The 14,895-nt window shown below is 54.1% G+C and overlaps 2 protein-coding genes across 3 annotated transcripts in view; one reads left to right on the forward strand and one right to left on the reverse strand.

The window, feature by feature from the left end:
• The window catches only part of UBE3B (ubiquitin protein ligase E3B), a 20,356-nt gene extending 12,938 nt beyond the window's left edge, over positions 1 to 7,418 (forward strand). Inside the window, exons 22-27 of one of the 2 annotated variants that reach the window (XM_008634073.2) lie at positions 16 to 81; positions 1,433 to 1,491; positions 3,035 to 3,217; positions 3,688 to 3,799; positions 4,084 to 4,176; positions 4,800 to 7,418. In XM_008634073.2, coding sequence (XP_008632295.1) covers positions 16 to 81; positions 1,433 to 1,491; positions 3,035 to 3,217; positions 3,688 to 3,799; positions 4,084 to 4,176; positions 4,800 to 4,991 — 705 coding nt within the window. In that variant the 3' untranslated portion in view covers positions 4,992 to 7,418. Of the gene's footprint in view, positions 1 to 15; positions 82 to 1,432; positions 1,492 to 1,699; positions 2,135 to 3,034; positions 3,218 to 3,687; positions 3,800 to 4,083; positions 4,177 to 4,799 lie in introns of those variants that run through there. The other variant, XM_017734883.1, reaches the window with a different exon arrangement.
• A 3,430-nt stretch (positions 7,419 to 10,848) lies between these two features.
• Positions 10,849 to 14,895, reverse strand: part of MMAB (methylmalonic aciduria (cobalamin deficiency) cblB type) — a 66,640-nt gene continuing 62,593 nt past the window's right edge. Inside the window, exons 4-10 of the mRNA XM_017734723.1 lie at positions 14,791 to 14,886; positions 14,632 to 14,689; positions 14,115 to 14,187; positions 13,850 to 13,947; positions 13,486 to 13,550; positions 12,816 to 12,875; positions 10,849 to 12,669 (exon numbers count right to left, since the gene is read on the reverse strand). Of these exons, the coding sequence (XP_017590212.1) occupies positions 12,582 to 12,669; positions 12,816 to 12,875; positions 13,486 to 13,550; positions 13,850 to 13,947; positions 14,115 to 14,187; positions 14,632 to 14,689; positions 14,791 to 14,886 (538 nt within the window). The 3' untranslated portion in view covers positions 10,849 to 12,581. The remainder of the gene's footprint in view (positions 12,670 to 12,815; positions 12,876 to 13,485; positions 13,551 to 13,849; positions 13,948 to 14,114; positions 14,188 to 14,631; positions 14,690 to 14,790; positions 14,887 to 14,895) is intronic.

Here is a 14,895-nt window from a genome sequence, read left to right on the forward strand (position 1 = left end):
CCTGTTGTTCTGCAGCGTTATGATGGTGATATCAGTGACCTGGGCTTGACACTGTCCTATGATGAAGATGTGATGGGTCAGGTAGGTTTTTATTCAGTGATTTGTTGGGCTTATCTCTGCTTTGTCCCAAACACCCTCTTCATGTTCCCACAGAAGGCTGGCTCGGCTTCTCTGCACTCAGCTGTGGACTCAGTATTTACCTATGGGCAGAGAACAGCTTTTTCCACAAGGAAAGGTTCCCCTCTGACCCTTAATTTTTCTGCTGCCAGGGTTGAAAAAGTGTTTGATGCTTCCCCTTCATAAGTGGTGTTCCCCTGTTAAAAGAAGAACCTGTGAGTAGGGAGAAATTCCTTTTCTTCCCACATGGGTACTTCTGTCCGGGAACCTCCAAGTGTGTCAGGAGGTCTCTTGGCCTAGAGAAGGAAAAGCTGTTTGTCAGTCCCTTAGGAAGACTTGGAGGTACTTGGTTGCACTTGAGCCCTGTGAAGTTTTGTGTGCAGAGCTGGAAAATCTGGAGAGATAAGATAAAAATGCCTTTTGCTGGCAGTGTCATGCTGCAGATTGCACGGGGAGCCATGGAGGACACCTGCTGCTGCCTCAGGATTGCTGAGGTTTCAGCTTGGAGGGTTCCTCCCTGCGAAAAATAAAGGTAGGAGTAGGATAAGGAGCCCAGCAATGAGACACTGAAGGCTGTGGTTCACGGAGGTTAAAAATAACCCAGGCACTCCTGTTTTCCCAGTGCTTTGGTGGTGCTGAAGGAGCCAGCTGGGGTCACCCTGACTGAGCTGTGTGTCCCTGTAGCCACAGCCATGTCACAGCTCAGCTCATTCCCTGTGCTGGGCTCCCTTCTGACCTTGGAATTCACCTGGAGCCGAGGCACAGAGGCCTCTGTAATGTGGCAATGAGGATGTGCTGCCTCAGCTTGGGCAAAGATGAGTCGAGACTCTGCAGGCAGCAGCTGGAGGGCCCTGTCCTGTCCCTGAGCTGGAGGAGATCACCAGGAGATCCTTCCTGCCTGGAGGCACAGAGCTCCAGGAGCTCCTGCGTGAGACCTGTGGATCAGCCGCCTTTGGGTTGTGCTGATAACACTGAGCTTGCTCAGCCTCTGGATTCTGGGATTGTGACAGTCCCCCAGGGCTCTTGGAATTGATTTGTGTGTGCTTCAGCAGTGATGGATCAGACTGCAGAGGAGGCTTCCTGGGAGAAGGGCTGGCTCCACTGGTGGGAGAGCTGGAGTTCCTACTGTTCAATTACTCTGTTAATAGTTAAGTGAAACTGGTTCAAGGCAGAAGCAGGATTATTACTTAAATTTTAAATCCTGCTGTTTTATTGTAAAAATAAATGTTTTATGGGGAGGTAACAGCTTAGCGTGACATTTCCTTCCATTGTGGTTGCAGGCATTAATTAGCAATCCAATCATTTCTTCCCTCAGCTGGTTTGCCATGAACTTGTTCCTGGAGGGAAGACCATTCCCGTTACCAATGAAAATAAGTAAGTACAGCAATTAGATTTTTAAGGTCACTACTGCAAAATACTTCATTCTGGTTCCTTGGTCTTGCATCTGGAATGAATTGAGATAGATTGGAGGAGAAGGAGCACATAAATATCTTAATAGAATTTGCTGGTTACAGTTCATCGGCAGAAATTATATTAAATTTGATTTGCAAAATAAAAATTGACAATTTGCTTCTTGAAACAGCACTTCTGAGGTCAAAGGCACCCAGTCAGGGAGATTCTGCAGGATTTAATGATGGTGATGGATACAGACAGATGGATTCAAAGCAATTCAGGCACACAGTCGTGAACACAGAGGGCACAGATGCTCAAAGACACCTTGGAGCAGACAGATCTCCTCAGAATGATAACATGTGGCAGTTGTATAAAGCACCGTGTTCCGAGCAGACAGTGCTGAATTCAAATGTACTCGACAGTCGTTCTTTAGAGCCAGGAAATCAGAGGAGACACCGAGCCCCGGGGCTGTTTTCACAGATAACCGGCTTTTAGATCGTTATCAGAAATGTCAACTCCGGAGCCTGCAAACCAACCCCACCTTTTTGTTCCTTTTTTTTCTTCTTCTTCTTTTTCTTCTTCTTCCCTATCCCCTTCAGTGCTCATAAAAGCAGGATGAAATATCTGTTAAGCAAGTGTGTGTTTGAACTGGTGAGCTGGGGGTTGTTCTTTTCTTCCTGACAAATGGAAGCTGGATCCCACCTGGATCCGTGCTCTGCAGTCTGATGTTCCCAGGCTTTTCCCTTCTCCAGCTCTGACCAGGGCATTTGCATTTGAAAGGATCTTCCCCTGGCCTGTCTCGAGTGAGCTCAGGGAGAAAGTTGAAAGCCCTGGATGTTGCTCTAGTCATTTACAGCAGAAATGTGAAGCTTTTGCACCCAAATTGGGAGTTGGGAGGGAGAAGAGGTGTTGGGAAGCTGGAAACAGCTCTGCCTGGGGATGCTGGGATGACCTTGCCCAAAACCCAGGCAGTGGGATTGTGGTGGGGTCTGTGTGGGAGCTGCTGAAGAAGAATCAGCAAGTTCAGGTGTTTTTCCTGGAGGTGAGAAGAGGAAGAGCCTCCTTCTAACAAAAAGTTCACCTCTCCCACATCCTGCAGGAAGGTGGGAATCTGCTCCATGGTTTTGGTGTGGTATTTGTCCAGCCATGGGGCAGCAGAGTGCAGTGAGCTGTTGGTCAGACCTAGAGGAAAGTCTGCCTGGAGAGCTGAGCTGTTAAAAGGAGTTGGAGCTGTGTCCAGCCAAGGTTGATCAAGGGTTTATTAAAGCAAATTAATCTGCTGTCCTGAGCTGGGCAGGAGCTCTGCAAAATGAGCAGAGTCCCAGAGAGGGGAAAGGGGCAAAATCTGGGCAGGAAAACATCATCTGCTTCAATAAAGAGCAGGGCCTGGAGGAGAAAGTATAACCCTGTCCAGGCTGTCCCAGTCCTTTTGGGGCTGGAGAAGCACACCAGGGACAGTTCAGTGGTGGGTGGTGGGTACCCCTGACTGCTCCATGTCCCCCGTGCCACCTGCCCTGTCCCACAGGATCAGCTACATCCACCTGATGGCCCATTTCCGGATGCACACCCAGATCAAGAGCCAGACTGCAGCTCTCATCAGCGGCTTCAGGTCCATCATCAAGCCCGAGTGGATCCGGATGTTTTCCGCGCCGGAGCTGCAGCGCCTCATCTCCGGGGACAACGCCGAGATCGACCTCGAGGACCTGAAGTAAGTGACAGCTGGGGCTGCTGGGCCTCCCTCAGCTGGCCTGGGAGCTGAGGCCTTCCTTTGCAGAGCTCCTGGGAGGTGGCAGGACAATGACTTGTCCATGACTTCTGCTGCTCCTACTTGGAACGTGAGGAGCAGATGGGAACAGAGCTTTGGAATGGGTTCCTTAAGGCTCATTTGGGACGGGTCCTTTCTTCCGTTGGTTCCTGGGAGCAGAATTTCTCTCTGCTTTTCCCTTTCCTCTGATCAAGTGCCCAGGTAGTGCTGGGGGCTCAGTGTCAGCAGAGAACCCTGACCCGTGACAGATGTTGGACAGGGCTTGGAGTGACCTGGGCTACTGGAATTTGTCCCTGCAACAAGATGAGCTTTAAGATCCCTTCCAACCCAAACCATCCCACCCAAGTGATCCTCCCAGCACTTGTGCCCCTCCTGCTGCAGTGCCAGGCCTCTCAGAGCCTTTCCCTCCCCAGGAAGCACACGGTGTACTACGGGGGCTTCCATGGCAGTCACCGCGTCATCATCTGGCTCTGGGACATCCTGGCCAACGACTTCAGCCCTGAGGAGAGAGCCATGTTCCTCAAGGTGAGATCCTGCTGGGATCTGGGGTGGTGGGGCCAGGGCTGTTCTCCAGTTACCTGGGTACTCTTTGAAAGGGCACCAGAATTCCTGACACCTGGAGGTGCCCAGCAGAGCTCTGTGAAAGCTCTGGTGTCACCACGAATGTCCCTGCAGAGGTGGCACTCCCCAAAGGCTGTCAGACACACACTGGGGGGTGCTCAGTGCCAGCCCCAGCAGTGCTGGGACTGTGTCACTGTGTGGCTTTCCTGCCCTTGCTGCTCCCATTGTCACCATCTGGCACTTTCCAGTTTGTCACCAGCTGCTCCAGGCCTCCACTTCTGGGCTTTGCCTACCTCAAGCCTCCTTTCTCCATCCGCTGTGTGGAAGTGTCTGATGATCAGGTAGGTGTCCTCCTCTCAGGGCTTGGGAATTCCTGCCTGGCTTCCTCCCATCCATCTGACCTGGAAACCCTTAACGTGGGAACATGAGATGTTAGGATTAGATATCAGGGAGAAATTCTTCCCTGTGAGGCTGGTGAGGCCCAGGGTGCCCAGAGAAGCTGTGGTTGTCCCATCCCTAGAAATGTCCAGTGCCAGGTTGGATGGGGTTTGGAGCAACCTGGGCTAGTGGAAGGTGTCCTTGCACATGGCAGGGGGTGGAACAGGATGAGTTTTAATGTCCCTTCCAACCCAAACCAGTCTAGGATTCTACACCTGAAAACAACCCCACCCCAATAGGATGCTCATGGCTGCACACACACACACAGCAGCTCCAGGTTCTTCCTGCCTGGATTCCCTGGGTTCCTCCAGGGTTGTGTTTTCTCCTTGACATCTCCCTGTGTCCCTGCACACCCTGCCCGTGTCAGGCATTGAGTTACAAGCAGAGCTCCTTGGGGAGGGTGGGGAAAACTAAGCTCTGGGCTTTGGCTCTCCCTCTTCCCAGTGCCACGTTTTTCCTTGGCACCTCTGCCCCGTGCCCCTGTGCCAGGAGTGCAGAGGGAGGTGCCAGCTCTGTGCCCTTGCAGGACACGGGGGACACCCTGGGCAGCGTTCTGCGCGGCTTCTTCACCATCCGCAAGAAGGAGCCGGGCGGGCGCCTCCCGACCTCCTCCACGTGTTTCAACCTCCTCAAGCTCCCCAACTACAGCAAGAAGAGCATCCTGCGGGAGAAGCTGCGCTACGCCATCAGCATGAACACCGGCTTCGAGCTGTCCTAGGCACGGCCTGGACTCGGGATGGGGCTTGGAGCTGCTGCTGGAAGGGGAGCCCTTCCCACGTGGAGCCCGGAGCAGCTCCGTGGGAGCCGACTGCTCGCTCGAGGCCTGGACAGGCAGCTGGTAGTGGAGGTTCACAGGGATCCAGGGAAGAGCTGCTGGGCTCAGGGCTGGCTTTTCTTAGGCACGGCTCCAGGCCGGAGGAGGGGATGGGCCTGACCCCAAACCCTTTCACTTGACACCCACGGAAATCGTCCTTAAAAGCAAACCCCGGGGGAGCACGGAAGGAACGTTCCAAGTGCCACTCAGATTAGTGACAGTCAGACCCCCAGCAGGCTGGGCAGGCCGGGCAGCTGCTGCCGTGCCAGTGCTGCTTTTTCCTTTCCCAGGAGCTGGGCTGGCTGGAAGTGAGTCTGGGAAGCTGCACAAAGGCAGAGGGATGACAGAGCCCACAAGGAGATGACGGCATTGGAAGTGCCCTGATGGGCACTGCTCACTCAGGACAGGGGGATTCCAGGCGTCCCTGCCCCTGCAGGGTCCTTGGTGTGTCTTGGAGAAGGAATCCCAGGGAAGCAGCAGGTTAAACAGGAGCAGATGGACCCTGTGGCTCTTGGGAAGGTTTTGGGATGCTGGAGGTTAAGGGCTGGAGCAGCAGGAGTGGGCTCAGCCAGCTGTGCCTCTGCCAGGCTCCTGTCAGACCCAGGTCTTGGGACAGAAAGGGTCATGTCTCAATTTCTCAGGAGCAGGGAAGGTTTCATTTTCCTTGGTTTTCAGAGGACAGGAGCTGGCACATGCTCGGGCTCCCCAGCCCAGTGCTCATGTGGGGCAGGTTCCTCTGTGGAACAGGGGGAATGTGTCAAGTCCTCTGGAAACCTCCACTGACAAAATCCCTCTGGGATGGAAGTTTCACTTTGTTTGCAGGCCCTTTCTTAGGGAGTTGTTTGGACCCAGGGCAGGGCCTCTGTGTAAGAGCCACATTTGCTGTGGTGCCAAACTCTTTCTTTTGGTCGCTTTGTCTCTTTCTGGCCTTATTTCTGTGAGCTGCTGTTTGCCTGGAGCAGGCAGCTTTTGCAGAGGGAGTGACTTGGGAAGGTGTGGATCCTTCCTGCCATTTCTGAGACACTCATAAAGTGTCTCTGCAGCTTCCCACCTTTGGTCCCTCGAGCTGCTGCGAGTCCTGCCCTGCCCCAGGCTGGAGAGAGGAGGAGACTGGGCTGTCCTGGTCCTGCTGGGATTCTGGCACAGAGGAGAGCCATGGCATTGCCCTCTTGGGGACAGGGTTAAAAGCCAGTCACCTCCTCCTCTTCACCTCACAGGTAAAACAAGCTCCTGCATAGGCTGTTGGCTTCTGCCCAGGGTTTTCTTTCCCTCTTTCTCCCCCTGTGGCACTGGGGATCCTCATTCCCCTCCCTGGCCATATCCCACCTCTCCTGCTGCCGTGCCTGGTCCGTCCCACAGGATTCCTGTCCCCAGGTGAGCTCAGCAGAGCACAGGTCTCCACACCCTGGGCTCTGGAAGAACCCCCTTTACCACAATATTCCACATTTCCAAGGGGTTGGAAAACCCTCGGCACTGAGCAGCAGCAAGATGGCCTTGGCTTCATCCTCCTCCTGTCGTGCTTCAGATGGGTTTCAGAGAAATAACCCTTTTATGAGAACCAATGCCTGGAAATGCATCTGGAAAGCAACGTCAGGATCCTTTTTCTCTGTCAAATCAGTGAGATTAAACAGGAGTGATGGGAAGTGTTGGTGCAGACAGGAATGTCTGCATCCAGAGGGTTCAGGCCACTGGGCTGTGAGTCAGAGAAATTAAAGATGATAGTAAATTTCTTTTTTTCTTTTTTATACGTAGAACATGTTGGCATTAACCAGTTGGTGACTGCGTAGTTGGGAGGTTTAGGCGCTGCCTTGGACCTCTCAGAGTTTAAATACCACCTGAGATCTCCTTTTTCCTTCTAGGAAGCGCAGTGTGTCTGACTAGAGCACAATGAGCATTCAGTGACATGAGTTGTTGAACACTGAGATAAAATCCTTGCTCCCCGTTTCCCTTTGTTCCTCAGGAGTACAATTCCTAGAAAATACCTTACTGCAGACTTAGCTTGGTCCCTCCAAACCTGGAGATGTTGCACTACAGACACTGCTCCCCTGCTGGAGCTGGTGTGGAAAATGTGATAAATGTCTGGGAAATTCCTGGTGGATGCAGGCGAGGATTCCTGTGGAGGGACTGATTCCTGTGTCCCAGGGAGGCTGTAACACACCTGAGCAGGTGTGTCAGTCCCTGCCTGCTCCGTGGATCCTGCCCAGGGATGGTTTTGCCACGGGAAATTCATGAGGATCTTTTCTATCCAAGCCTCGCTGCCGTGGAGACCTTGGTTCCATCCCTGTGTGTGTCTGACCTGCAGAGAAAATAAAGCTGGGATGAGTTCAGGTGGTTGGGTGTCTCCTGGTCCTTTCCTAGGGCAGGGAATGTGCTGGTGGGATGCTCCTGGCAGAGCAGAGCTGGGCCTTGGGACCCTGGCACCTCTCAGAGCACACCTGCCCTTTGCTGAGGCCCTGGCACATGTTCCCAGAGAAGCTGTGGCTGCCCCATCCCTGGAAGTGTCCAAGGCCAGGCTGGACAGGGCTTGGAGCAACCTGGGATAGTGGAAGGTGTCCCTGCCCAGGGCAGAGGCTTGGAACTGGGTAAAATTTAAGTTCCCTTCCAACCCAAACCAGTCTGGGGTTCCGTGAGTCTCTGCCAGGCTGGGCATGGAGCCTGCTGCTCCCATGGGAATTCCTGTTGCCAGGCTGGTTCCTGGTGCCTGTGCTGAGGTGTCCCTGAGAGCTGGCATCTGTGGGGTGCTCCAGCTGGGGGGATACAAGGCCTGCTGAGCCCAAAGGGACCTGGCAGCATTGTTTGAAGCAGGATTTGCTCATGTCGGAATATGCTTGGAGAAGCTCTGCCTGGTCCTGCAGAGTGCTGTGGCTTAGGTCCATCCTGAGGGGTGTTGGTGCTCCTTGGATGCAGGGGCAGGTGCTGGGATCAGCAGTGCTTGCTGAACACCTGGGAATGGTGACTGGGACCACTGGTGGAGAGGGAAACAGGCTGGAAATCCAAGCGGGATCCCCCAGTGCAGGAGAGGGAGCAGCCCTGAGGCGCAGCCACTGCAGCCGACGTGGAGTTTGATGTTAATAACAATTAAAATATTGTGTGTTTCTGCCTGGGCCTGACTCTGAAAGTTCCTTGGAGAAGTGAGAGCTGTGCCTGCTGCTCCAGCTTCCCTCTGACTCCAGGTTTGGAGCCCTTCACTGCCTCTCCACCCCTGACTGGAGCCCTCCTGCCCCCCAGCCATTCCCAGGGTTCTCTGGCGCTGTCGGGAGCGGGAGCGCGGTGGGAGCGAGGGAGAGGCTCCCAGTCAGTGTGCAAATGCCATTGTTTTGACACACAGGCATCTGGCACTGTCAGGAACAGCAAAAAGCAAGCCCAGAGCAGCTGCTGCCAAGGCAGAGCTGGCAGCAGCCAGGCCTGCACAGCCCCTGCTTCCCTGGCGTCTGCCGGGATCCGGGCACGGCATCGCTCGGGGTCATCGAGGTGAGGTGTGGCCATGGCTATCCCAGACTTCGGGCCCAGACACACTGGGCACTGTGGGGTGAGGAGCTGGGAGGGATCCCTGGAGCCTGAGAGAGATCCCTGGTTCCTGGTGCTCCCTCAGTGCTGGCACAGAGCAAAGCTGGGTGTCCCAACCTGCTGCAGACACAGGGTGTTCAGGAACAAACAGCAGCTCCTGCTGTCCCTCTCCTGCTCCTGCAGGCTGTCCCCAACCCCTGGCTCACACAAACATTCCCTCTGTTTGATCGCTCTGTTCCGCACCTGTGCCCCGTGCTAGATTCCAGGTTAGGAATGGAGAGGAGGAGGCTGTGCCATGCTCCGGTCTCCTCATCCCTGAGCAGAGCGAGGCACGATCTCCCTGCAGGTCGTTTTTGTGTTTGCTCACTTTGCCAAGAGGTGCAGCAGCTCCTGCAGCAGGTGCTGGAGCGCTCACACCATGTGGCACTTGGCACTGTCACCACCTGGGTGCGTGGCACTGAACTGGTGCTCACAATCTGCTTTTGTGGCTGTTTCTAAGGTCAAGGTCTTCAATCCTGACCCCTCTGCAGCTTCCCTGAGCTGGTTTGAGCTCTCCCTGTGTCACTCTGCCTCTCTGCGTCTGCCCTGCCACGGCAGGGACGGGAACACTGGGGTGAGGTGGGCACTGGGGTGGGCACTTTGGGCCAGGCTGCAGCACAGGGGGAGCTGAGGGTCCCACACAGCCCCTTCCTCCCCAGACAGGCTCAACCTGCTCCTGTTAGGCACAGGGCCGATGGTTCCTACCCTGGGTTGCTCCGGGGTGGGGAGGATTTTTCCTTGCCTATTTCCAGGCTAAATGGGCATTTCAGCAGCTTGTGAGACCACAGGACTTGCCCTGCTGGAGGACCTGCGGTGCTGTCTGCTCCTGCAGCTCCAGTGGAGCTCTCGGCTCCCCACTGCCAGGGCTGTGCACCCCAAAACTCACTGGGCTGGGGCTCCAGCACATCCTGTTGATGTGGGGGCTCTCATCCCTCTCCTCCCTTCTGAGCCCTGGCCCAGGAAATGCTGCCTTGTGTAAATTTACTTTTGACTTGGCACAATGGATGTTTGTGTCATTGCTGGAGGAGCTGCAGCCGCTCGGCTGCTCCCACATCGTGGTGGTAATCGAGGTGCTTGAGTTATAGCCCAACTTATTCCGTTTTACAGCTCCTACAGTGTTAACAGATGTACGGGCGTCTGATCCAATCATGCAGCAAGAGATTTTGGGGCCAGTTCTTCTCGTTTTGACAGTGTGGAAGCTGGGAGCAGCCATACATTTTACAAACAAGAATAAACGACCCTTAGCAACATATGGCTGTGCTGGCAGCTCCGGAGCGATCCCAAATCAGGCACCCTGCGAGGCAGGAATGTTGCTGGGCGCTGGAGCCGGGCAGCCTGGACAAAGCATCTGCCTTCCCCTGTGATATTAATGAGGTGCAGGCACTGGAATCCCTATGTTGTATGGCTGGGAGAGCTGGGAAGAGACAAAGAGCTTGGAAAAACAACTGCCAGCCCAGAGCAAGGGAGCTTTATTTGGTTTAAAAGCTGGGTTTTGTTTTGGTCACTCTACTGCTGCTGCCTGGCTGAGACCTTGTGGGGTCGGGAGCTGGGGCAGCTCGGCTGCCCTGTGCCTCCGCTCCAGCCTGGTGGGGAGGGTGCACCAGAGGAATCACAGGAAACCCAGGATCAGCTGGGTTGGAAAAGCTCTCCAGGATCATCGAGTCCAACCTGTGACCGATCCCCACCTTGTCACCAGCCCATAGCTCTGCGTGCCACATCCAGGCATTCCTTGGATGTCGACTCCAAACCTCCCTGGGCAGCCCCTTCCAGTGCCTGACCACACTTTCAGTGAAGGAATTTCCTGCTGGTCTCCAAGCTGCCCCTCCCCTGGCCCAGCCTGAGGCCGTTCTCTCTCCTCCTGTCCCTGTTCCCTGGGAGCAGAGCCCGACCCCCCCGGCTGCCCCCTCCTGTCAGGGACTTGTGCAGAGCCACAAGGTCCCCCCTGAGCCTCCTTTGCTCCAGGCTGAGCCCCTCAGCTCAAGAGCCCATGGCTGTCCTGTGACCTTGGGGACAACTCCCAGGGCAGAATGTCCTGGCCCAGCTCTGCTGAGCTGCAGCCTTGTCTCAACTCCCTCCTAAAGTCAAGCCCTGCTTAGTGATGCATGAGGGTCACCCCAACACCTCCCTCTGCCTCAGCCCACCACAAACAACTGCTGTGGGTAGAGAGGGAGGGGGCAGCTGGGAGCACCCCAGTAAATTTAATCTCTCCATCATGTGAAGTGTAGTAGCTTGATTTATTTCTCCTTGCAATCCAAACAATGCCAGCTTTGGTCCCAAAACAGTAGTGAGATTTCTTCCCCCCAGCTGGAAAAAAAAAAGGAAATACTATAAATCCCTCCCTGAGCTGATTTATGGAGCATTTGTGAAGAATTTATATTGCAAAGGGTTTTATTAAATTAAACTTGAAAAGCCTCTTGATTCCTGAGGTTCAGTCCTGGAGCTGGAGCTCTCGTAAAACTGGATGGAGCAGGCAGAGGGAATGGCTGAGGTGACACTGCAGCTGATGGGACCATCCAAATCCAGAGCATTTGTCACCGGGATGTGTTCCAGGCTGAGGCTTGGAAAATTACTCCATGAAAAATGTGCGTTAACAAGAGCCATGAAATATCTGCCTCAAACCCAGGTGAGTGATGAGACGGGGGATCTGTTAGTGCTGGGCATTCCTCACTCATTCCTGGACATTCCTCACTGGCCAAAAAGGGACACAGAGCCAGGGATTCTTTGGAGAACAAGTTTAAGGTTGTTCCTACTCAGATAATTGAGCAGGGGAAGGGCGGGATGGATTTAAAAGCTGCCCCACTAAAAGCAGGACAAGCCCTGGATGGGCATCACCACCTCGCAGCCCACAGCATTCCCTGGGGGAAAAATTACCCCGCCAGGGTTCACATGGATTCCTCCCAGTTGGATTTCCAAGCTGGAACCAGCTTGGACTCGAGTGCAAAGCTGGACCTGGGGGTGCGATGTGGCTGCGAGCTCCAGCCTGCTCTGCCGAGGGCTCCGTGGAGCAACGGTCCCAGGGTCAGCACGGACACCTCGGGAGGAGCCCTCGGGGTGTTCCCCTCTCACCCAGCTCCAGCAGGGCCCTGCTGCTCATCCCAACCCCTTTTCCTGCAACCTCAGTGCCCTGAGTGCTTCCAAACCCCAGGCTCTGCTCCTCCAGCTGTTCCTGCAGCCAGAGGGGCAGCTCCACGTGAAGACAACTCCAGCACATGGACCCTGGGATTTGGCCTTTCCTCCTTTTACCCCCTCCATCCTCCATTCTTTGCAGAGGATGCACAGAGACATTCCTCACATGCACAACAAGAGGCAGCCAAAGCCAAGGAATTCTTGGTGCATTCCTGTAAATCTGTACAGCTCAGCTCCAGCCGGGGCTGATGGATCGGAAGGGACTTAGAGCAGCAAAGCACACAGGGCTCGCTGTTAAAATGTGACAGTTTGTGGCCCTTTGGTACAAGGAAATTCACATTTATTATTTCAGAGCTGCAGACACAATTCCCAAACGCCTCCAGCTGCTGCTCCATACGAGCACTGTGACTTCAAAGGAGGAGCTGATTGTTTGCCCTTCATCATCCCTCAGAGTCGTGTCAGAGCCTTCCCACAGCACCTGCTGCTGCCCAAGGAAATGAAGGCATCTCCAAAATGCTACTGGAATTCTCCTGCCTCAACTCCCACCTGGGAGAAGCAGTGACTCCAGAGCCATCCCCACATGGGATATGTGGAGCAGGCCCAGGGAACAGAACAGGTGTGTCTGCGTCCCTTCCAACTCAGGATATTCTGTGATTCTGTTTCTCTCAGCATTTATCAACGAAGTCCTGGTTATCTCACAAGGAAGCTCTTGGCAGCTCCTATTTCCAGCCCAGGCTTTTTCTCTTTCTCCTTGATGGACAAGAAAAGCAGTCAACTGGATTTAGTTTTCCATGATCAAGGAAAAAACATTCCAGCTCCCAGCTAGGGCTCAGGTTTTATGTAGATTTTCTCTTCCTTCCCTTCCTTCATTGCAGCATAACGTGCCAGGACAAAGAGATAGTCACTGAGCCTGGAAAGCAAGGGAAAAGAGGAAAGCCAGTGATCTTATTGCAGAAGAGAAGCTTGTCGAGAAGCAAAACCCCCCAGTTTTATCCCCAGAACTAAGGGAATGCTTCAGTAGGACAGAGCAAAGGTTTGGGGTTTTCATTTTTTTACCTGTTTAAATACTTGGCCACGTTTGGATCTGCTTCCCCTGCTTGGACTAAAGGGACCACGCTGGGAAAAGCAAAGGGAAATGTTGGTGTTTAACTTTCCAGCTCCGAGTGCACAAAAAGCTGCAATTTGCTGGAGCCTCTTCCCAGCCCAAATCTCCCCTGGGGTCCCCACTCTGACTCCCCCAGCACCTGTGAAGGATCTGAGCTTCCCAGAGGGATCTGGGAGGGGTAAATGATGCCAATAATGTTTGTGTCTGTCCCAGAGGCCCCCAGCTCTGCTCCTCCAAGGATACTCATCCATGAGGATCACTGAACAGAGAGAGACTATTTACACGGGCCTGGAGTGACAGGACACGGGAGAATGGCTTCCCACTACCAGAGGGCAGTGTTAGATGGGATATTGGGAAGGTGGGGAGACTCTGGCACAGGCTGCCCCATCCCTGGAAGTGTCCATTATTTTGGGGCTGCAGAATCCCAAAAGGTTTGGGTTGGATGACCCAGCTGAGGGGAGGGTCTGGCTTTGTGCCTCCTGCACTTCTGGAATTGGACTAAACAAACAAAAGCTTGGCTTGAGCCCCCAGCCCAGCCCAGCCCTGGCTGCTGGCTCCCAGTGCCCTGGTTTGCTGTCACTGGGGTGTCCCCACCCCCTTTTCTCCCAGCACAGCACTCACCACCTCTCAGCCCTGCGGCACACAGCTCGGGAGAAGTGGAGAGCAGCACTGCTCTTGCCTCCAGACTGGAACAGCAAGGAAACACCACTCAGTGTCTGCACCAACAGGGAAAACCCACCCCACCCCTCCCCTCCCTGCGAGGGCTCAGCACGTCTCACACACATGGAACTGATCCCTGTGCCACGGCCAGGCAAGGCAGGGATATCCCAGTGCAGTAGGGTGGGGAAATGTAACTCCCAGCTCCTCGTCTCTGCTTTTCTCTTGGCATTTGCCTGTAGAAATAGCAGCCTCCCAGCCTGCTTTCCCATGGCAAGCAGTGGAGCAGGGCTGCCCTAAGGAAGTGAGGGGCACAGGCAGCACCTACGGGCAGGATGAAGGCTCTGAGAGGAGGGAGCTGCTCTGAGTAATTGTCAATCCACTGCTCCAGCTCCAGGACGGGCTTCTCGCTGAAAGATGTTCGTTCTACAGAGGGGAAAGAAGAATTGTCTGAAAAGAAGTGATTCGGCAAACAAATTGAACTCTGCTTCGGCTTTCTTGGATCAGCAAGTCCAACACACCCCTCAGCATCCCACCCCCACCACCACCACCCAACTCCAGGCTGTGCCCAAGACAGGAAAGGCAAGACTTACTCCGGTGAGCCTCCCTGGCCGAGGAGAGCGGCGTGGCGAGGTTGGAGCCCACATCCTGCAGCATGCACTGGACCTGGACAAAAATCACAACCGCTGTCACTCCCAGCCATGGCTTTTTACATTCCTGTGCTCAGCAGAGCTAATCAGCCAAACTCACAGGCTGCCCGGGCAGGACCTTGTGTCACTGCTGTGCCCACGTGGTTGGTTTGTGCCCCAATTTCAAACCTGTGATGACAAAACTCATGTCCATAACGTGGATCTGACTTATCTCAGCATAAACCTAGAGATGAGCCTGTCTGCCCATAACTAATCACTTGATCTACCAGTTTCCTCCTTGGTTAAAGGAGTTTACCTCTTAGAGAGCAATCAAAGGGGTCTCAAAGATTTATATATTGAAATGCTAAATGTATTGAATTCCTGTGTGTCAGTGGGAGCACTGTGGCTAAAATTAAGGAGCTCATGTTTTAATAGCACAGATAAGGGACTGCACTGGGTGAAGATTATCATTAATACTCACTTTATGAAGCTGATCAACAAACGTGTGGCCCTTTTCACTGCTAAACTCACCAGCCAGCCTTGGTTAGAGAGAAGAAACAAAACAGAGTTAGCTGGGAATGAAGAAATCATAACAAATATGATTTCCCATATGAAACCCACAGTTTGGATACTCCCTTACCCGATGGCCGAGCTCAGCTCGTCCGTGGCTCCCAGGGCCTCGAAGAACCGGGCCCCCTTGGGCCGCCGCTCCCCCCGGCAGGGGCTGGGGAATCCTTTGGGAAAG

The sequence above is a fragment of the Corvus brachyrhynchos genome, unplaced genomic scaffold (assembly GCF_000691975.1).
Source record: "Corvus brachyrhynchos isolate BGI_N302 unplaced genomic scaffold, ASM69197v1 scaffold114, whole genome shotgun sequence".
NCBI classification, from domain to species: Eukaryota; Metazoa; Chordata; class Aves; order Passeriformes; family Corvidae; genus Corvus; species Corvus brachyrhynchos.